Source organism: Rhinolophus sinicus, linkage group LG05, assembly GCF_036562045.2.
Source record: "Rhinolophus sinicus isolate RSC01 linkage group LG05, ASM3656204v1, whole genome shotgun sequence".
NCBI classification, from domain to species: Eukaryota; Metazoa; Chordata; class Mammalia; order Chiroptera; family Rhinolophidae; genus Rhinolophus; species Rhinolophus sinicus.
This window is the reverse complement of record NC_133755.1, coordinates 83,555,385-83,577,113: the sequence shown is the minus strand read 5'-3', so window position 1 is coordinate 83,577,113 and position 21,729 is coordinate 83,555,385. Positions and strand designations below refer to the sequence as shown.

The window sequence follows — 21,729 nt, the reverse complement described above, 5'->3', positions numbered from 1 at the left end:
TTTTGAGGAAGAAACAAGCTCAGAGACGTTGTGTCTTCTGCCAGAGGTCACACAACTGGCAGATGGCTCCAGGTGTGGGCAACTCCAAAGTTCAGCGCTTTCAATATTTACTTTTGAAATATTTTAAAATAAATAAATGCAATTTACACTCTGGAAATTGTCATTGGGAATGCCTCCCATGTCGAGTAACCAAAATAAAATTTCTGACATTTTTTACTTTTGTTTAAATAAAACTAGTTTTTCTTTTCTAATTATAAACACGTATGTACTCTATCTTAAAAAAAAAAAAGTTCCAGCACTGCAGAAAGTGAAACTGATATTTTAAAAAGACATGTTAGGATGTTTTGTCAAGAATAATGGTAACCCTTCCCAGGAGTAGTAAGATTTGGAAACACATGCCCCTTATCAAAACTCCTTCTGAGTTTTGTCTCCAGGTCAAGGAATACGTGTGTTCCATTCAATGACCTTTCTTCTAAGATCCTACCTGTGACGTGCTTTGGAGAGAGCTGAGGGAGAGTGTGGAGATGATAAAACAGCCTGCCTTCCCCTCACCTGAGTTTCCCATTAGCGCTTGTTTTCTATTTTGTGGACTGGTTCCTCTAGCCAGGCCCAGGGTTGTTTTCTGAGCATTGCTATCTTGTTGGGTTTGGGTGTAATAAGGAAGTTGTCAAGCGAAACTGTTTTTTTTCCTATCGCTGAAGGAGCGGGAAGCAGCGGACCGGAGGGAGCGTAATGGGCGGCCCCTGGATTGGCTGCGTGTGAGCTCAGCTCCTGGGAGATACAGTATATATGATTGTGATCAAACCATCTTCTGATACACTCTGGAAATTGGCAGCAGCAGTAGCAGCATCTTCTCCCTGGGAGAGTTGGACCTACCGTCTCTCATTGGATACGTCTGGCTGACCAGGAACGGTGCTCGGCCATTGCAAGGAAGGGTCCTTGACGCAGAACCCACTGATCCAGAGGTTTCTAGGACAGGAGCCACTTTTGTTGTCTGAGGTTGGTTGAACATTCCTTTCTCCTTAGGGGCTGGAGCAGTGGTTAGGTATCTTGGGGTCCTGAAAGGAGCGTAGACTGAGGGGTCAGACCTTGAGTTCAGTCTCAATATTGCTTCCAGCTTGCTGGGCCCTCCCTAGCCCTCAGTTTCTTCATCTTTAGAAAGACAAAGCAGGGTTTAATGATATGATGTTAACCAGGCGTCATGCAAAGAGCTCTGAACAAACTTGGACCTATAAGCTCTGAACTCAAGTCCCAGCCCTGCTGTTTACTAGCCCAGCAACTCTGAGTAAGGAACTTGATTTCCTTGGGTCTCAGTTTCCTCATCTGAAGAATGGGGATGGCGTTCCATACCTCTCCTGCTCATTTCTCTCTAGGATGTTGTATGGGTCAAATTATAGACTTTAAGTGAAGGTATGTAGTAAAGAGAAATGCCACATAAATGGGAAGTGGTATTACTGCCTATGGCTGGATTAAAGTTTAGATTTTAAGGTCTTGGAAGTTAGTCCAAAGGCAGGGAAATCTTATGAAAAGAAGTCTGGTGGCCTGCTGCTCTGACAGGGGTTGATGGGGGATTATCACATTGCACTGCCTGTGGTCTTGGACAAAGGACAAGAGGGGTTGGGGGTGGGCACCTCCAGAGCACAAACTCCAGTGTTGGATGGAGGGGAGTGGCGATCCTTGTTGACAGTCTCCAGCTCTGTGAATGATGTCCCCACCCCAAGTCTGCCCCACTGCTGAATCATTGGGCCTTACGTTCCACCAGTAGTGAGGTCATCCTTTTGGGTTTCAAAAAATCCTCAAAAGATGCAAATCCCCGACCTTCTGGAAAATAGGCACCAGCTGATAAGTTTCATGATGACAATAAGAAACAGGCAGATGGTTCAAAGTCCACACTTTACACTGAGCTGTGGGTCGGGCCAGGCAGAGCTGATACCCCAACAGTGCCATGTGGCGGCTCCAATGATTCTGGGACCTGAGGCTGTGTGTGCAGAGCCCAGTGGGACCAGGAACCCTCCATCTGGGCCTGGACCTCTTATTTTGAAGTGGACAAGGACGAACTAGGGAATACCAGGAAAGGACGCCCAGGTTCAGGATGAGTCTAGAAGCACTGCGATTTGAGGAACCACCAAGAGACCTGGGAAACGGGCTCATGGACTGGAACAGTGAGGACACAAAGAGTGACATGACCTCTCCTCAGGGTTGTGAAAGTCTGAGGAAGACTTTCCTTAAAATCCACGTTGGCCAACAGCGGAGAATTCTGCCTCCAAGGGTGGTGAGTTTTCATTGCAGAAAGTGTTCCAAGAGGGGCTGCAAGTCCGCTTGCCAGGCATGTGGCATAAAGCAATCCTGCACTGCAGGAAGTGGGGCTAGATACTTCCCAGGTCCCTGCCAGCTCTTGGAGCCTGTTAGGGACCCCACAGAGGAGCAGGGATACCTTGAATTGTTACTATCTAACACCTGGGAGGTGGCTGTGGGAGCAGGTTAGATCCAGTTTGTCCCCCACATGAGTGCAGCCAGTGGAGGTTGAGTGTCTCCACCCAAGAGGCCCCTCACTCCCCTGCATGTTGGTGGGGGGACATATAATGGGGCCCGCACCATGGAGGGAGCCCAAGTTGAAGGCTTTGAGCTTAGAGGAGAACGGCTTTCACCCCAAGGGTTTCGAGTGTCCATGGGGCTGTGTGTGCTGAAGAGAAGTAAACATGAGCTCAGGGTTCAGTCCTTGACCCTCCAGCCCACTGATTGGCTTCCTGCCCAGGAGTCTGTGAGCCCCACCCTGTGTTGACAACCTCTGCCTCTGGGGCACAGGTGTATCTATACCTGGGCACATGTGGATGTGTGAGTCTGTGTGTACAGGTCATGACGGGCCTGTGTATGGATGTAGTTACCTCTGTCGGTGTGAAATAGCAGATTTGCTCACCTCTAAGTCTGTGTGTGTCTGTGTGTGTGTTTACTGGAGGCCACTTGGTGTAGGAGAGAGAATAAAGACTTTAGAATGTAGAGAAGTGGATTTAAGCCCCAACTCTGTCCATTTCCTGGCTGTGAGACCTTGGACAAGTCTCCTAACCTACAGTGCCTCCCTTGCCCACTGCCAGTGTTTAATTCACAGGGCATGGCCAAGATGAAATGAGAGAATGTCGCTGAAAGGGCATTCTGGAGCAGGGCCATGCAGCAGCACACAGGTGAACTGGCCACGTCTGTGCACATCTCTCTATCGTTTATTCATTTCACAAACACTGAGAATCTCCCAGTCAGTGTGGGCATGGCAGGCACCCATGCAGGCTCGGGTCCTCTCTCTGGAACTTGGAGTTAGACAGGAAGGGCAGACGGCAAATAGATGCTCAGATAATTATTCCCTTGCACTTGGAGTAGGAAAACTACAAGGTGTTATCAGTCCATGTAGTGCGTGAATGTTTCTGTGACACAGGAGTGAGTGTCTTAGCCCGTTTAGGCTGCTATAACAAACTATTTTACAGACTGGATGGCTTGTAAAACAACAGAAATTTATTTCTCACCATTCTGGAGGCTGAAAGATTGAGATTGAGTCTCTGGCAGATTCAGTGTCTGGTGAAAGGTTCCTGGTTCATAGATAGTCAGTTTCTCTCTGAGTCCCCACATGGCAGAAGGGGCAAGGGAGCTGCCTGGGGTCTCTTTTACAAAAGCACTAATTGCTTTCATGAGAGCTCTGCTCTCATGACCTAATCACCTCCTAATACCATCACATTGAGTATTAGGACTTAACATGTGAATTTGGGGGGACACAAGCATTCAGTCTATAGCAATGAGGGTCTGTGGGCGTTGACTCTGGGTCCACATGTGTGTGCCACACACTTTGTCCCTCGAAGCAGCTGGCTGTTTGCTAAATTCTATCGTGTGGAGTACAGGGTCCGTGGAGAGGGGAATGACACAATCTTTCTATGAAACAGCATCCACGCAGTTACAGAATAACCCAGCCGGGTGAATACATTAGGGAATAGTATACAGATGAGGTCAGTATATAACTTAGAAAGTAAACCAAAAATGGCAGCTTGGGAAAACTTCCTGCTCCAGAGTAACTGAAGGTCAACTCTGTGAGCTGTCTCTGGGTTTTTTTTTGGTGTGTGTCATATCTTATCAGAAGTCTCATGATCGTAGGTCATTTGGGTATTTCTGGACAGACTTGGACTTTGCTCTGAAATCCACTTTCTGCTAAGGTGATAAACAAGTTTACAAGAGTAGCTGTGTTTCCATGCACTGAGGGTTTGTTGCCGTCTTGGGATTACTGGCCTGGAAGCACGTCCTGGACTGGGTGGGATTCCCAGACGGTCTGGCCAAATGTGGGCATACCTGAGGCAAAGCAGGGCACAGAACAAGAAAAAAGAGGAAGGAAAGAGAAAGGCTCGCTTTGATGAATTCTGGATAGGCAGCATTTACAATCAGAAAGTCTGGAAATGTTTCATCTCATCACACATAGAATTTGGAGAGAGAGAGAGAGAGAGAGAGAGAGAGAGAGAGAGAGAGAGAACACAATCTCCTCAGGGCTTAGAGACTTTTCAAGTCTCAGTTGGCCAAAGAGAGGCTCTTCTGGAATGTCTCCCTGGGGTTGCTGGGTTTGCCTTCCTTTGCCAGCCACACTCTCAAGCTCTGGGCCTAACGGTCAATCTTTGGAACTTTACAGAGGAGGAGCAGTCAGAGGGTGGGAGGGGAACCAGGTTGAGCTGCCCAGAGAGGAAAGAGTTGCAAGAAGAAGGGAGTGGACGTGGTATCAAATGCTGCAGCAACTCAGGGAAGGATGAAGAATGGAAAGAGGTCCCTGGATTTGGAATTAGGAGGCTTTGGGAGATCCTGGAGTCTCTCGTCACTGCACTGGGGAAATACCGGTGCCCTGGGATGGCTGAGGCCCACATCACGCCTCCCGCCTCCCCCTGCCTCGGGGGCTGCAGCTGCTCCTCCACTTAGGCCCCTCACCTCTGTCTGAGCTCAGAGCACTGTCGTTCCAGGGAGGGAGTGGCCAAATCAAGGCAGTCTTTTTTGAAAAAGCATCATTGCCTGGTGGAATTGTACTGATGCTCTGATTAGAAGTAGCAGCGTGTCCTTTGAATGCGGTAGGAAGACAGGACGACCATCAGCAATGGTGAAAATGGTTCCCATAGCAAGGGCAGCTTTTTAAAAGATTACTGCATCTCTATTTCCATTAGCTGGGGAAGGATGCTCTGGCCCCCTCAAGCCAAGTTAGTGCAAGAAGAAGAGGGGTTGAGCCAAAGAAGGATGTCCCGTGTGTTTGGCTGGTTCTGTGGTTTTATTATTGAACAGTTTCTCTGCCAACCCCGTCCAATTTGCCCGAAACACAGGAACACACGGAAAAAGCAGAGAGAACCCCGGCAACGTGCAGTAAATATTTCTGGCTCAGCTTACTTGGATTTTAAAATCAAATAGAGCTTCGACCTACATTTTTCTTCCCTTAAGACCATGTGCTACTGAAGAGGGAACACATATCAGAGAAATGGAGTGTTACTGTCATCACCACTTAGTCACGTTCCCCACGCCTGCCCATTTGAAGAAGACAAGAGCATTCCCTTGGAGGGTGGGACTTGTGCCTTGTTTGTTATTATATCCCCAGCACTGAGCATAATTCCTGGTCCATAGTAGGTGCTTGTTAAATATTTCTTGAAAGAAATCAATGAGAAGAAAGAAAACTATTTTCTTCTGTGATTTCTTCTCCTTATCCCACCCCACTGTGTATTTCGGAAGCACTACCCTAAGGCAGCCCCTGAGGCTTTCAAGAACACGCATCAATTTCCATATAGGGCAGAGAGATGTATTGCTAAAATTTTTCGAGTAACTCAGATATTCCTCTTAAGGAACATTAAACAACAAATAAAGACTTCTGATTTGCCGGCCTCCTCCCTGGCCCATTTTGTCATTGCCTCCAAGATTGTCCCACTGTGGACACCCAACAGTGCCGGGGGTAGCCTCTGGTCTCTGGCCGTCCTGCCGGTCCTTCCTTCCCTGCTCCAAGCTTAAAGGAGGGAGGGCATCCTGAATGTCGCTGTCACCTTCAACTCTCTCCGTGTTTCCCCACGCCCTTCCTTCTCTTTCTTTATGTCTTCCTCACATTCCCATGGATCCCTCCACATCTGAAATCATAATTCTAGGTTCTTATTTGTGCCTCTAAGCTGGACATGTAATAGAGTCCATTTGAAAGTTGGTAAGTGCAGGAGATGTAATGTAAATATGTAATACATGAATATACTAAATTACACTTAGCAAATGCATGATAAGGCGATAATGACAAATTAGAGCAGGCAACCTGTGAACCTGACCTCCATAGGAATCTCTGGGAGCTCAGGTTTGGGATTCAAAACCATATTTTCTTTTCCTTTTGTCTTCCACCAAAGGGCAAAGGGTTTCTGAACAACTTAGGAAAAATTGGAAAGCCCAGAAGTGTCAGACTCAAGACACACAAATTAACTGCCCACACCCAGGGCTGCTTAGAGTGCTGGCCAGGAGGAAGCTGGTTCTTTTGTCTTTTCCACGGACCGCTGCTTCATTCTGGATAGAGAATGGAAGGGCTTCTGCTGCTCTAAGATGGGACTGGTCCAGCTACACTGATTGTGCGTTAACCACACAACTGACTGTTTGTGTGATATATTTATTCATCTGTTTAATAAGTACTCATTGAGTGTTACTGATGTGCCGGGCATTGTTCTAAGCACTTGGGATACCAGGCCTAGCAAAACGGACAGAGGGGAGGGAGAGAGACCCAGACAACAAACACTTAAACACTGGATGCTAAGGTAAGGTGGGAGAGGCTGTGCTAATGGGGATGGTGGTGGGGGCACAGGGAGGTCCTCTATGGGAAGGTGACGTTTGAGTAGAGCCCTGAAGGAAGTGAGGAAACAAATTATAAGGCTGTCTAGGCGAAGAATGTTCTAGAAAGAGGGACCAGCCGGTGTGAAGGCCCTGAGGCAGAGCGCGTCTGAGGGAGAGTGAGCAGGGCTGTGAGTGGAGTGGAGTCAGAGGGGACTGGAGAGGTAGAGGGGCCTTGTCACCCACTGTAAGGACTTTGACTTTGACGGGGAATGAAATGGGAGCCATTGGAGATAGGAGCGTGACCTGCTCTCACTTATGCTGGAAAAGCCCCATGGCTGCTGAGAGGAGAAGTTGCTGTACGGAGGACAAGGGTAGAGTAGAGAGACCAGATAGGAGGTAACTGGAATAGTCCAGGTGAGCGGAGATGGTGGTGAGGAGGTGGGGGGACACGTTTGATGTCAGGATGAGGTCGAAAGCAGAGCCAACAGGCTTTGCTGACAGATCGGGTGTGGGGAGTGAGAGAAAGGAGTCCCAGAAAATGTGCATGAACTACCCCAAGTGCTGAGGCTAATAAGAAGGAGGCGTTGGCCTCTGGCTCCCCCTGTATTAATTTCCTCTTCCTGCTGGAACAAAATACCACAAACTCAGTGGCTTGGAACAACACAAATTAACTATCTTACAATTATGGAGGTTAGAAGTCCAAAATCCGTCTCAATGGACTAAAATCAAGGTGTTGGCAGGGCTGTGTTACTTCTGGGGGCACAATGGACCTGCTGTGAGATCTGGGGCGTGACCTCTCGTGGCTGTTTTTTCATCTGGAAAATGGGGGCAAGGGCACCCCTGCCCCTCAGGGCTATTGAGAAATTAAAATGGGACACCAAGTTTGAGAGTTGAGGTTATTCACATGAGTGGGTAGGATGGATGGGCGTACAGGTCAGCCTTGTTGGCCCACCTGGGACGTCTCTGCTAGGCCTCTTGTAAGAGAGCTGTCTGTTTTGGTTGTAGCGCGATGGAGCATCCACGGGGCCCGAAGAAGTCTCTGTCACGGAGGAGAGCCAGGTCTCTGGACCGGTCGCAGGACCCTAGGAAGGACTCCTGGGACTGCCGGTGCCTTTCCCTGCCCACCACCCCCTGCAGGCAGGTGCTTCCGTGGGTGGCCAGCGATGGGAGCAGATGCCCCGAGAGCCCAGCACAGCCTGTGGAGACTCAGGGCACCTCGGGTGCAGCCCTCAGCCTGGAAGAGACCAGGGAGTTTCTCCCCAGTGAGCAGAGGCCCCCACTGGACACCAAGAAGGACAAGGCCCCGAGGCGGGCCCAGCAGGGGTGGCTGAAGGGTATACTGAGCTACTTCCTGAACACAGGCTCTGAGGACACCAAAGAAAAGGCCAGCCGGAAGGCAAAGGGGAAGGAGGGCCTCCCCCAGCCTGCAGAATCCTCTGAGTCACCGGGGGAGCCAGCTCCTAGGAAGAAAGCCCACGACAAGAAGGCCAGTCGCAAGAAACACAGTCTCAAGAAGCACGGTGGAGAGGAAACCAAGGGGGCCCAAGATCAAGAAGATGAAGGTCAAGAGGCAGCGCTGCCCAAGAAGACCGCTGCCTTGCCCTCAGAGGAGGCTGACCGGGGCCCAGCACCCAGGGGTGAGCAGACCATGCCCGTTTCTATGGTAACCCCAGTGCCCCACCCCCAAGGGCGAGTGTGCTCTAAGCTGGCTCCTCAAATGTCTCACTGAGGGGACGTGGAAGGCGAGACAAGTATCAGGGACAATAACATTATGAAATTTCTTTGAGGCAGAATAGCACTGCGGTTGCAAGCTTGAGGTCAAACCCAGGTTCCACCACGCACGAGCTGTGTGACCTGGGGTTGGCAACTTTCCTCTCTGAGACTCAATTTTTTCTCACTGATAAAATGGAGTTGATAACAGTTGCATCTCACGGAGTGGCCGTGGCCCAGAGCTGGCACATGGAAAGTGCTCCGTGGATGACAGCTGTTACTGTTACGTACTCTAGTTCAAGGAGCATGAACCAGGGAGGAATGAGAAGGCAGGGAGGGAGGCGAGGAGGGAAGCCCTGCCCCCCCCCCCACTAGTCCACATGTGAGGTCTGGGCGTGGGTGCTGGGGAAGGAGACAGAACCCACTGCTGGGGTGCTGGTTCTAGACTTGACTCCACCAGGAATAAACTTGATGTGTGACCCTGAGCGAGTTGCTGCCCCTCTCTGGAAACTTTGATTTCTCATTTGGAAAATCAGGGAGCTGGTCCCCCAACGTGCCTTCCTTTTGTGACTCCAAGCGTCCTGCAGTTGAAGGCCCCACAGGCACCTGGAGGGAGATGGAGCTTTGCCCTGTAGCACTCAGAAGGCACCATGTCCTTAAAGGGGAGAAAGAGACCCAAGGAAGACCCAGGATATTGAGTGTGTGTTGGGGGAAGGACGCCTGGGTTGGGGCGGCCTCTTTTCTAATGGAAACCTTGGCAGGTTTTTGATTTTTTTGCTTAAGCCTAGTGCTGGCTACAGCTGTGCCCCTCGCACTGTGAATTCTGTACCCTTTTCTTGTGTTGATTAACGAAGTCAGAAGAATGTCGCTGACACACCCACACCCACACTGCTTTCCTCTTCATTCCAGGTGGGGAGGATTCTGATCACGGGGGTACTGGCGTCTCACAGCTTTCTTCCCGAGCCACAGGTCACCTGCAGGAAGAGGAGTTCGAAAAGCTTGACGGTGAGTCAGAATCTACTTAGTGTCTTCTTTGCCTGCAGCTGGGGCTGCCATTACCAAACGAGACCGACTGCTCTGCATGACTGCCCAGGCCTTGGATGGTCACTCTCAAAACGCATGCACTGATCTTGCCCTTTCGGGGACTTCTGGTCACATTTGCTTATTTTACAGTTTCATGGAAGGCAGAACAACTGCTGGCAAATGCTCCTGCTTATGTGTTAATGAGCATGGGACTTTTTTTTTTTTAGTTTTTTAAAATTTATAGAAGAAATATAGAATAGAGGAATATAGAATTTATATATATATATTTAACTATATAGAAGAGTGGAAAAGAATAGTTCTATGCACACTCATATATATGCTCACAGTTGTTAACAGGTGGCCATATTTGCTGTGTGTGTGTGTGTGTGTGTGTGTGTGTGTAATTTTGTTGCTGAACCATGTTAAATAAAATGATGCTTCATTCTTAAATACTTAAGCACATGTCTCCAAGAAATAAGGACAGTCTTATATACAACCACAATATTGTTACTGCCCCTAATAAATCAATAATGCTCCATTAACCTAACTCCCCATCAAGAATGGACATATTTTTTAAAGGTGGGAAAGAGAGGAGCTATATGTCTGTCAAAAAATAAGTAAAAGGAGTTCAGTTGGTTATTTTGCAGGATTTTATTTTTTTACATGCTAATTGTTTTCTCACATGAGAAGGAATCAGCTAGTAGACTGAGTCAAGGAACAAAAGCTGAACAGGATTTATAAATGAGAGAGAAATGAGGGAGGAGAGTGAGGGGTGGAAAAGTCTGCAGACAGCCTGGGAACAGGGGATCCTGTTTGCACCTCCTTTCATGTAAACTGGTCAGCTGGCAGCTAGCAGAGGCCACTCTGGGCACACTGTGTTTGTGTAGGGTGATGGGGGTATCACGGAAAACCATGAATGCTGCTTGCAGCTTCTCTGTAAAGACTTGGGAGTGTGGGTGAGGCACCGACGTGCCAGGCAGCCTGTGTCATGCAGGCTGGAGTCCCTCCATCCTCCACCCCTCACCTTAGGCCATGTCTCCACCATTTTCCCCACTGGAATTTTACAGGTTGGAAGGTCAGCATTAGCCTTGCAAAGTATTTCCAAGCACAGGCCCTCATTTGATGGCTTGACAGCCTTCTGAGGGAAGCAGAACAGGGATTATGATTCACATTTCACAGGGAAAGAGATGAAGGAATCTCTCTGGAGAGATTAGGAAATGTACCCAAAGTCATACAGTTTGCTGAACCCAAAACAGATATTTACAGATCTATAGAGTTAATAGTGGGGTTACAAGTGGAATGTTTAAAGGACTGACCTGGAATTTCCTGCAAAGTCTCATGCTTTGGCCTAGTACCCTTCCAACCCCCTCTCAGAAGGACCAGCCCCTGGGAAATGGTGCTTTCCGCCACTTCTGTGGCCTAAGGAGCTGTTTTAAGAGGACCCTCATTTAATACAGACAGAAGGCCCAAGTGGGTCTCAGAAGATCAAGACAGTCATTACAGAGGGTTGTCTGTGCATCTAGAAAAATTAACCAGGTACATTCACTTTTTTTCAGAGGATACTATTATCCGGATGATAGTGCAATTGCTCCAAAAAGTGGGAGACCAGTGGGAAGAAGAGGTGAGGAGCAAACTGTCTGAGATCCCCATGGGCTTGCCGCCTCCTCCTCCTCCTCTTCCTCCTGCTCAAGCCCCACCTGTCCTCCAGGCCTCCCACCTCCCCTGCTCTGGGCTCTGTCACCTCTCTTGCTTGGGGCCACATTGAACCACTTGGGTGCTGTTGACTTGCTTCTCAGGGAGCTTTCCCCTCTCCTCAAGGTCAGGGACCCAACTCAGTTTCTCTCATCTCCCCCACAGCTGTGTCAAGCCTGTCAGCCAAAGGTGGCTCCACGAAACACAGGACCAGCCTCCAGGAAGAAATCCCAGGAGAAAAAGCCTAACCTCAGGAGAGCCTTTCCTCATAAGAAACATGGCCCCGAGGAGCCCAAGAGAGCAGGGACTGCAGACGTTTCCAGCCCAGACTCCCGGCCGCCCAAGAGGCCCAGCTATCTGTTCCTATGTGTTGGGGGCCATCGGCCCTCCAACTCCAGTAGCCGTGGTGAGCAGATTGTTACCATAGCAACACTGCAGCTGCCTTCAGCTCTGGAAGTTTCCCCAGGGCTGGAATTGGCCACTTTAAGAGCTGCCATCCCAGTTCTGACTTTTGCTCGTCCCTGAGTAATGTGGGGAGGAGAAAAGGGATGTCGGCACTCACCTCCTCACACGAAACCTCACCATCCAGGCAACCCAGCTGAGCTTCCAGTAGAAATTGTATTCAGGGACCCCCACCCTCCTGAGCTCTTCACAGCCCCAGCTTCCACAGCCTGGCAGTGGGAAGCATGTGCAGGAAGGAACTGGAGCCGGGGAGACAGGAGACCTGGGTTCTGAGCTGTACGTTCTGTCATTCCCCATCTCTGTGTCTCAGCCTCCTCACCTGTAAAATAAGACACATCCCTACCGCAAACCTATACTCAACCAGTCCTCACAGCCTTTTTATGAAGTACATATTATTATCTCCATTTTGCAGATGAGGGTACTGATACAATATGTTCAAGGTCACATGGCCCATCAGTGATGGAGCCAGAGGCAGAGGGACAAAGTATCATCTTGGGTGTCGGAGGAACAGCTGAACAGGTTATCTTGGCCAGGGGAATTTATGCTTCAAAAAGGAGGGCGTAGTGCTTACTACCAAAGAGTGGGTCCCCAGTGGTGAAATCTCAGGCCACAGTGGGAGATATAGTCATGCAGGGGATTCTGACCTAATGTGTCAATTCATTCTGTGGAATCAGGCATTTCCTTTCTCACTCCTTGATCAAGCCAAGATGGTGGAGGGGTGAGGTACTAGGGGACGGAGGTGGGGGAGCAAAGCCCAGGAAGCCAGGTGTGTGGACGAGGATAAGGGAGCTTGGTCTGGGCCAGCAAACCAGCGCCACGGCCCTGCCCAGCAGCTCACCTCCACCCCAGCTCCCTCCACCGTGATCTGGCCACAGAGCACACGTAGAGGCTGTGCTAACTTCTTTGCAGTAGTCAGCACCCTCGGGCTGACAAAACACACTCACTATTTCATCTTGCTTCTCAGACTTGGAAGAACCGGAAGTCCAAGAGACCTTGTCTACAGATTGTGGGGGTCCGAGTCCCTCGGAGTTTTCTCCCCAAGCAGGAAACCAGGGACCCGAAGAAGACTTGCAGCTGGACAGAACCTCGGAATTCAGTTAGTACCCCCTCTCCTTTTCTCAGAGGTCCCTTGGAAAACATCTGGCCTGACCCCTCCACTTGTGGAAGAGAAACTGAACCAGAGAGAGGCAGTGACTTGTCCTGACCCAGCTCTGGGAGCAGCAGGCTAGGGAGGCAGAGTGGGGCTCAGAGCATAGGCCCCGAGCCAGACAGCTGTTACCTACCCTGTCTGAGCCTCAGCTGCAAAGCACAGTAGCACTGACACCCTCCTTGTTGAGGCAGACCTAAGGTGATTCACGAAAGGCAATTGGCCACAGCAAGGGCTCAGTAGATGGCGTGGTTTAGGGCCTGGATTTGAATTTGGGCTCTGACCTCTTCCATCAGTGTGAACTTGGACAAGTTGCTTCATCTCAGGTCTCAGTTTCCTCATCTGTATAATGGGGATAGTAATAGTACCAACTTCCTAGACCTGTTGGAGGCGCTAAATGAATTAATGCTGATAAAACGTTTTGAGCAGGACCCATTAGCAGCTAATAAATGTTAGCTCTCATTTATTATGATTATTATGGTGGTTATGCAGAGCCTCAGGAGAAGTAAAGAGGATAGAAAGAGGGTAGGGGCCATAGGAGAGAAGCTGCCGTCACCATTATTATTCTTTTCTCATTGGCAGAGCCAAGCTTAGAATCATATAATCACAGTCCATTCTGTGTGTCTGAAGATACTCTTAAAGATCTGCTTCCCCCACCTCCTCCTTTCTGTCTTCCTTACTTTTCACAAGAAAATGTGCCTTTAAGGGGAATCAAGAAGGGCCCCTGTTGTACCTAGAAGAGGAGGGATGTGAGGGTGGGCGGACTTGTGGGACCAGGCCTTTCCAGATGACTTTGCGCAGCTTCAATGGAGGCACAGGCCTCGGCTGCTTTCCTCACACCTAATGTGGCACATCTAGGCCCTCACTCGTGAATGGATAAGTGAATATGTTCTCTTGAAACCAGCTCTGCACTCAGGCCACATCTGAGCAATCTCTGGGCCCCCAGGAGTCAAGGCTGGGACAACCACAAATGTGAGCTTGTAAGCACCTTAGAGACCCGTGAGAATTACCCAGGGAGCCACCTGGGCCTTAGGAAATGAAGACAGACCACAGAAGAGCTTTTCTCAGCATTAGAGTGTAAGCAACCACTTTGTTCTTTTTTAGAAAAATTTATCCAGACGATCATTGACCTACTCCATGATGAGGAGGAGCAGGAGGGAGAGAAGGTGAGGACGTCCCCTTGTAGACCCTGCCCCATCTGGCATAACTGCCCTGCCCCTCCCCCAATTCTGCATCTTGCCAAAGCCCTGCTCCCGTCTCTCCTCCTTCCCGAAGACGCCCCTGATCTCTGCAGGCCACACTTGTTTTCCCATCTCTGAGCATCTGTGGCTCTTCTCTCTGGGCCACAGCCGCTGGTCCACAGTGTGTCTCTTTCAGGGCCTGCCCATCTCTTTCCCCAGCTCACTTGCAATTTCTTCAAAGTCAAGGGCCCTGACTCAGTTTCTCTCATCTCGTCTGCAGCAACTTCAAGTCCAGGAGCCAGATGTGGCTGTAGAAAACCTGGCTTCCACCTGCAGGAAGAAATCCCACAAGAAAAAGTCCAGCTTCAGAAAAGCCTTTTCTCATAAAAAACATGGCTCCAAAGAGCCCAAGAGAGCAGGGGCTACAGGTGCGGCCAGCCCGGACTCCCGGCCGCCCAAAAGGCCCAGCTATCTGCCCCTGTGTGTTGGGGGCCATCGGTCCAGCAGACTTGGTGAGTAGGCCTGGTGTTGCCATGGTAACACAGGCTGTCTCTGACCTTAGGTTTCCTCCAGGACAGGAGCTGGCCAGCTGTGTGGCCTGTTGTTTTGTTTTGACTTTTGCTCTCCGCTCTGAGGAGAGTGGGGAGGTGTGAGAGGGCTGGCAGGACCCACCACTCAAGACACACTCCCCCCTCTTCAGCACACACACACATAAACACTTAAGGATGAATGTGATATGAGAGCAGTGTATCTGTGCATGAGACAAGTGCCTCAGAATCACCTGGAAAGCTAATAGAGACCCAGGTTTGATGAAGGAGGATATGACCTGGACTATCTTTTCACTGCACTGAAGTGTGAGGACCACTGGTGTACAGTGATTCCCCTGACATTTATGGAGTGCCTACTGCGTGCTGCTTTCACACACATTATCTCATCTAACCCGCTCACAACCTTGGGAGGCCAGTCTTATTACTCCCATTGGACAGATGGAGAAAGCGAAGTTCCAAAAGGCTGACTCAGCAAAGCCTCGCAAAGTTAAAGGGGACGTGGTTTCACTTGGTGGGACCTGTTGGCAGGCCTGCTTGTTTTCCTCCTAGATTAAGAGGAGGCAGAGGGGGTTGGTAGAAGAAAGAATGAGCTTTCTGGAGGGGGCAAATAGAGCCCTGCGAACTCCTCTGAGGTGGGTCTGGGTGGGGCGCATGGGTGTTCACCCACGAGCCTGGGAAACCAGGACCCCTCCTGTGCCAGTGCCTTTGGACAGCTTCTTGTCAGAACCTGGACACAGCTATGTGCTTGTGGACTTGAGACAGGTACAAACACCCTCACACCAGCTCTTTTTGCCCTCAGATTCGGAGGGACCTGAGTTCCAGGAGTCCTCGCCTGCAGAAGGGGGCCCAGCTGGATCCCCGGGAGCTCCTGCCCACGCCGGTATCCACAAGCCAGAAGGGAGACCTCTGCCAGATGGAGCATGTGAATCTAGTTAGTACCACCCTGCTCTCACCTGGGATGGTGCCCATGGCTTTCACAGGCTGGTTCCAAGTAGGGAACTGGGAGGGCAGCTGACAAATATCCAGGAGACTCTAGAAAGGCAGGGAGGAGACAGAGTTGGCCTTTCAGCGGGAGCGGCTGAGGCAGCACTGGAGGTGGAGAGCCTTCTCCAGGTAGAGAATACTTGTCTATTCTGTGGGATGTAACTTCACCCCACCCAACCCCATTGGTTTGTTTGAATGTTCGTGAAATTCCTAGCTTGCTCAGGAATTTCATAACCAGTGGTATACTGGTAGCCTCTTGCGGGGGTAGTGGGGAGTCAAGGAGAGGGAAGCCCTGACCTGTAGCATTTGCGGATTTCTGTGGTACAAATATTCCCACCATGGCCAATTTCAATCTGCCAACAGTTTGTAACAATGCGTCCACAGTTTCCTGAATAGTTACAATGAACTCTTGGTATGAGCAGCCACCTGCTCACCGTTGTTTACAGCCCTGACCCATAGGAGCCTTCCTGCTGCTGCAGTAGCGGTGGAGTTTCCCCTCCCTGCATTCCAATTTGCTACTCCTGGTCTCAGCTCCCATGCCTGACCACACTACTCTGTAGCCTAGATAAGGGACATTGGGAGGTCTCAGTTTTCCAGTCTGTCAAATGGAGCCGAATGTGGTTACAGATGAAGTGCGGCAGGCCAAAGTCCCTTGTATTTCTATAACGCAATCCCAAGCGAAGCTCGGCTCTATCTAGGTTGGGGAAGATTTTCCTTTGCCCTTCACAACTCATCTGCGTGCTGTGTCTCAGAGACAACATACCTACTGTAATCGATGGATGTGTTATTGTAGAACTTGTCAACAATGCCTCAATCCTTCTTTGTTTTCCTTAGAAGAGCTGATCATCCAGAAGCTGGTGGCCCTTCTCCAAGAAGTGGATAGCCATTTGGGGGAGCAGGTGAGAACCCAACCCCAAGGCCTCATCAACACACAACTAAGTTCAATCCCCATCTCTGTATCTGAGTGACCTTGGCGTGTCCCTGAACTTCTCTTTAGCAAAAAGAGGGCTAAATACCTACTGGACAAAGTATAGTGCAGAATATAAAATGCCACACACATAGCAGATGAGATAAATATTTGTTTAAAATAATATAAAGCTCATGTGGCTCCCCCTGCCAGCCAGACCTCCCCCAACCCAAATCCTCCTTGAAGTTCCACCCATGCCCCACCTCTTTGGAAGCCTCCTTCCCCGAGTCTGGATTGCTTTGGATTGGGGGAGGTCCTGGCACACCCTTCAGCATTTATATGGCCTCCAATTCTTTCAAGCTTTTAGATTTTCCTCCCCTGCTAGATAGCCTATAACAGAAGGTTCCCTGCTCGTGAAAACCTCACAGTCTGTTTGGGAAGACAGACACAGGTCACATATGAAAGCGGTCATTAGGTGTGAGCGCAGGTCCCAGATGAGTCATCAGTAGACGCTGCTGGTGCCTGACCTTACAGGGGACACCGGCTGGCACCTGCGTCCTTTTGCCTGAGGACTGGCCCCCAGGTGCACTTTGCCACCCTCATCGTAGGCCAGAATTAACAACCTCTGTCTCCCTAGAAGCAACCCTTAACCAACAGCTGATGGGAGCTGGTGGACACAAACACCATCTCCCTGGCCCTGGAGGGAAGAACTTTGAGGAGCTGGTTTCTGGAATGCCCTGAGGGGAGGGATTAGGCTGCAGCAGCCTGTGTGGCTGCTTCCCACCTTTGTCCCAGGTCTGTGTTTCTCCATCAATGTTTCCTGAGTTCACTTACAACCTAAAGGAGCTGCACCCGAGATCTTGTCTTCAGGTCTGCCTCTGGGGGAACCGGACCTAAGACATTTAGGCATTAAGAGGAAGAGGCTTAGGGTGGGAACGAAAATTCATTCAACATCTACTCTGCACAAAACATTTTACATAAACTATCTCACTTAATCCCTTCCCCCAACAGCGATCAGGGAGGGTGGGGGATACCGTGTTTCCCTGAAAATAAGACGTAGCTGGACAATAAGCTCTAATTAATATAAGACCCAGTATTATATTATATTATATTATATTATATTATATTATATTATATTATATGACCCGGTCTTATTTTACTATAAGTATCTTATAGTAAAATAAGACCGGGTCTTATATTAATCTTTGCTCCAAAAGACGCATTAGAGCTGATTGTCTGGCTAGGTCTTATTTTTCAGGGAAACACGGTATTATAATATCTCCATTTTATACATGACAAAGCAGAGGCTCAGAGATATCATACAGCTAGTAAATGCGATTTAAGCATAGTTACCTGGGTCCAAAGACCTGCATTCCGCCCCCCCCGCCCCCCCCCACTTTGTCCTGCTGTTTGCAGCTGGACCTTGCAGCCAGATTCAGAGTGGCTGTGGATTGTGGATGGCGGGGAAATTTAACCAGGGAGCTGGTGGCTAAATAAGGAGGCTCACCTAGCTTTGCTGCGTGGAGTTGAGGGCGGGGGCAAAGGGTGGGAGGGCGTAACTACCAGCAACACTGATGTCTTGCTTTCATTTCAACTTCCAGATCAGGCGACACCCCAGCTTTAAGAGGTTTTTTTACCAGCAATCTGACGCCTCCCTCAAAAAGCTGGCAGCCACCCTGCGCCGACAGGGGGCGCACTCCACAAAGCCCGAAATGAACCTTGCCGAGAGACGCTACCAGTTCGCCTTTGCCTTGGCTAACAAGTTTGCTGCCTACAGGGCCCGCACCGACCTCAGCCTCAGGGGTCTGCACTACAGGCAACGCTGTTACCCCCAGTTCCCATACAGGGAGGCTCAGCAGGTGAGAAAGGCTCGTGATCATGACAGGATATACTTACTGTCCTCTCCCTTCCCCTGCTTAGTTCAGGACTTCTGGGGTCCAGCCCAAATGCCACCCCTTTGTTGAGGCCTTCTAAGAAAATTACACCATAATGACCTTTGCTTGATAATTAGCATCTTCTTTATTTGGGTCTGGTCTCTAACTGTGCGCATTTTTGTACTTTTTGATACCAGTATGGACTATTGGATCGGCCACTATCTTAGCTTGGACCCTTAGTATTTCATGGGTTCTGCTGCTTGGCTTCCCAATTCAGGAGACTGTCATAAAATTGAAATAACAAAGCAAAGTAAGATTACATATCAAATAAAGAGTGGTGGAGATAGATGAGAGGCATCTGTGGTCTGTTTGGTTCTATGAAGGCTTCCAGAAGGTGCTCCTTCACTGACCTTGGTCAATGGATTAGGAATAGCTTCTCCCCTGCCATTTCTCTCTGATTTGCTTTCCTGCTTCCCCTAAGGCCCTGAGATGTTTTCTTTGGAAATAACATTAATCCCTGATTTTTTAAAAATCTGAGTTGTCGCATGTTTTCTGGAGGATTCTGAGAAACAGTTTTCCCCACCTTTTGCGAATTCACTTAGGATAACCTGCTTACACACATTGGACCAGATCTATAGAGCAGAAGCTACTGAATGAAGGTGTGACTTTAAAGGAATGAAATGTTCTGTTTGTTAGTGTTGGAAAAACAGGACCAGAACTTCTACATGCAAAAAGTCTCCCGGGAAATCAGAGCATTATTGCAGTGATGTCACCGTCACTCAGACCCTCTGTTTTCCTCTCCCAGAATTACCTTTGGGAGCCATGTGCTAGGTCTTGCAAGAAAGCTGGTCTTATTTCATGATACTTGTACCTTGTCCTTTGAATACTCCGCACAACATGGGCTTGTTTTCCTGGTGAAAAGTCCTTGTGACCTTGGGATTTCTCTTTTCTCAGCCTCACTGTCTTCTCCTGGAGAATGGGGATATTACAGACCATTTGCCCTCTAAGATGGGTTAGACAGTAGCTTATGGAGTGATTTGAGTTCTTTATGAAAGATATTACAGAAACGTCAGTTCCGGCATCCTCAAAAGCCCTAACTCCAATCTCTAGCTTTACTCATCATTCATTCATTTATTTACTCATGTATTCATGCAACCAATAGATAGTGTGTCAGGTGCTGTGGGGGCCTGTGGAAGGCTCTGCGAGCGGAAAAGACAATGTTTACTGATGACAAAATTAAATATCAATTAAAAGCCAAATTATTGGTAACTGAGGTCAATAAAGCAAGTTGGTTCTGGGAGACTTCTAGGAGGTGGCAGGCATTGATTTTGACTTTTAAGGATGGAGAGGCTGTAGATGGGGAGAAAGGACCAGGAGACCACTGTAGGCAGAAGGTACTGTGTGAGCAGAGACGCTGAGGTGGGAGCTAGAATGGTGTGTTGATGTGTTAATGAGAAGTCTATTGTTATCAGAGTGGGACCCACACATAATTGGGCTCTGATTAAAACATATGTCCTTTTTCTCCTTCCAGGATATCACAAGCCCTGAGAGTCAAAGTCCAGACTGAAAGCTGTGCTTTGCACTCAAGCACCCTTGAATGAGGCAAATAATTGGTGGCTTTAGCCAGGAGACCCTGAAGATGCTTCATGATGTCCCAATCCAGTGCTCCACAGATGTGACTGCAGACAAGAGTGGACAGCCATTCTATGTGCACGCGTGGCTGTGGGCTTATTGAGACTGAGAATGCACAAAGCATTTTCCCACAAAGCTAGAGGTAGAGACTGTGTTGGGAGAAATAAGCACTGGACTGGGAGTTAGGAGACTCAGGGCTCCAACTGCTGACCTGCGCCCACCTGCTGCGTGACCTGTACATGTCCCCTCTCCTGTCCAGACCTTGGATTCTGGGCTGGACTAGGTGACTCATTGGATCCTTCGGATTCTGTATTGCTGATGTCTTCCTAAAGAGAGGTAGTGAGTGCTTTTACTCCATGGCTAAATATACCCTCCCCACCAAGCTGGAGGTAATCTTTAAGTCTTCACCGAATGAATGAATGAATGAATGAATGAACAAACGAATGAATAAAGTGAAGAACTCCTAAGATGCTGGCAGTTCTGCCAGACATTTCCTGGGAGTCCTTGCTCCACAATTGGAATTGTGCAACCAGTGACTCTATCTCTGAATTGTGGGTTAGGGAGGAAATGGGGGAGCAACCTCAACAAGCATTGGTCCAGAGTGTTGGACAGAGAGGCAAAGCCTTTGCATTCTGGGGACAACCCTAGTGCCACCTCACATGCCCTTGGGTGAGTCTCCTGGTTTTTACTTTCATTTAAGAGTTACTAAATCCTTAATCTTATTTTTTTTATCATCATGTATTTTCTTGATCCATAGGGGTGAAAAATATGCCCACTGTCATGTAGAGGGCCTGCTGACATTTTTTAAGATGTTAGTTTAAATGAGTCTTAAAAGTAAATTTTTGTTTAATCTCTCACTAGAATATCCACATGTATTTAAACAGATGTATATGCATCTATGTACAATAATTTATTCAGTTGACTGTCCTTAACGCCCATGTGGATATGCAGATGCCTCCCAGGAAGGGAAGGCCTATGGATTGGGGATCACTGGCCTCTCAGAAACCTTCCAACCCTGTGTCCATCATTCTGTGACCAGGGAATGAAGCTGGTGCCTTGTAGCTCCTGTATCCCACGAGGGTTTGCTGAGAGTCAGGGAGAAAATGAATATGAAGGGTTCTGAAATGACACAGTGCTATGTCCAGGTGTGTTGTTATTTTTATTATAGCCACAATCTGGGTATGTTCAGGAAGTAGGGGAGGGCTTCAAGCTGGATCACCATGGACAGTTGCACGGGCATGCACTGCTCGAGAGCACATGCCCCAGCAAGTGCCATTCACTTCCCAGACCTTGTGGTGGATTTGTAGCTGTATGACAGTTTCCCCTGATGGCAGTAAAGGGTCTTGAGAAAGAGGCTCCTTTCTGTTTTTGCACAAAGGGGAGGTGTGGGCTGTTAGAGGCCTTGCCTTCTACACAACTGAACAGTTTCAACAGCCCGGTTCAGGTGGACAATTTGCCATGTGTCTGTGCACACCCCACAGGGTGATTACACATCGCCTGGAACACATGGCCAGAGGGGAGAGGGTGTGAAAGCCTGGATGGCAAACACAGTCTCCATACCCTCGGTGGACATTGTATTGCTGTGTTGAACCTGTGGGGGGCACCGTGGGGTGGGACTGGGGAAGGGGAGAAGCCCAGGGCAGAGAGGGCTTGGGCGCTTACCTGGGACTGGCCTCAGACCTGAGGGGCAGTTTTAGGAATTTTGACTAAGCATATTCTGAAAGTCATGTAGTGTTACTGCTTCTAAGAAGCGGGGGAGAGGTGAGCTATTTATGGATTG

At 49.1% G+C, this 21,729-nt stretch overlaps 1 protein-coding gene across 1 annotated transcript; it reads left to right on the top strand.

The window, feature by feature from the left end:
- Positions 1 to 747: 747 nt before the first annotated feature.
- Positions 748 to 21,580, top strand: BNIP5 (BCL2 interacting protein 5). The gene is made up of 12 exons (XM_019738653.2): positions 748 to 999; positions 7,795 to 8,426; positions 9,409 to 9,504; positions 11,079 to 11,143; positions 11,380 to 11,620; positions 12,641 to 12,772; positions 13,928 to 13,989; positions 14,285 to 14,516; positions 15,352 to 15,483; positions 16,371 to 16,435; positions 18,045 to 18,302; positions 19,849 to 21,580. Exons 2-12 carry the CDS (start codon positions 7,799 to 7,801, stop codon positions 19,882 to 19,884), a joined length of 1,947 nt encoding a protein of 648 aa, XP_019594212.2. The 5' UTR covers positions 748 to 999; positions 7,795 to 7,798; the 3' UTR covers positions 19,885 to 21,580.
- Positions 21,581 to 21,729: the final 149 nt, after the last annotated feature.

What these genes read in the sequence shown, in the direction of transcription:
- BNIP5 (XM_019738653.2), top strand. Translation starts at nt 7,799, where the DNA reads ATGGAGCATCCACGGGGCCCGAAGAAGTCTCTGTCACGGAGGAGAGCC. An exon ending in CTCCAACTCCAGTAGCCGTG is followed by an intron (nt 11,621 to 12,640) that starts GTGAGCAGATTG and finishes CTTGCTTCTCAG; the next exon opens with ACTTGGAAGAACCGGAAGTC. An exon ending in GGACAGAACCTCGGAATTCA is followed by an intron (nt 12,773 to 13,927) that starts GTTAGTACCCCC and finishes GTTCTTTTTTAG; the next exon opens with AAAAATTTATCCAGACGATC.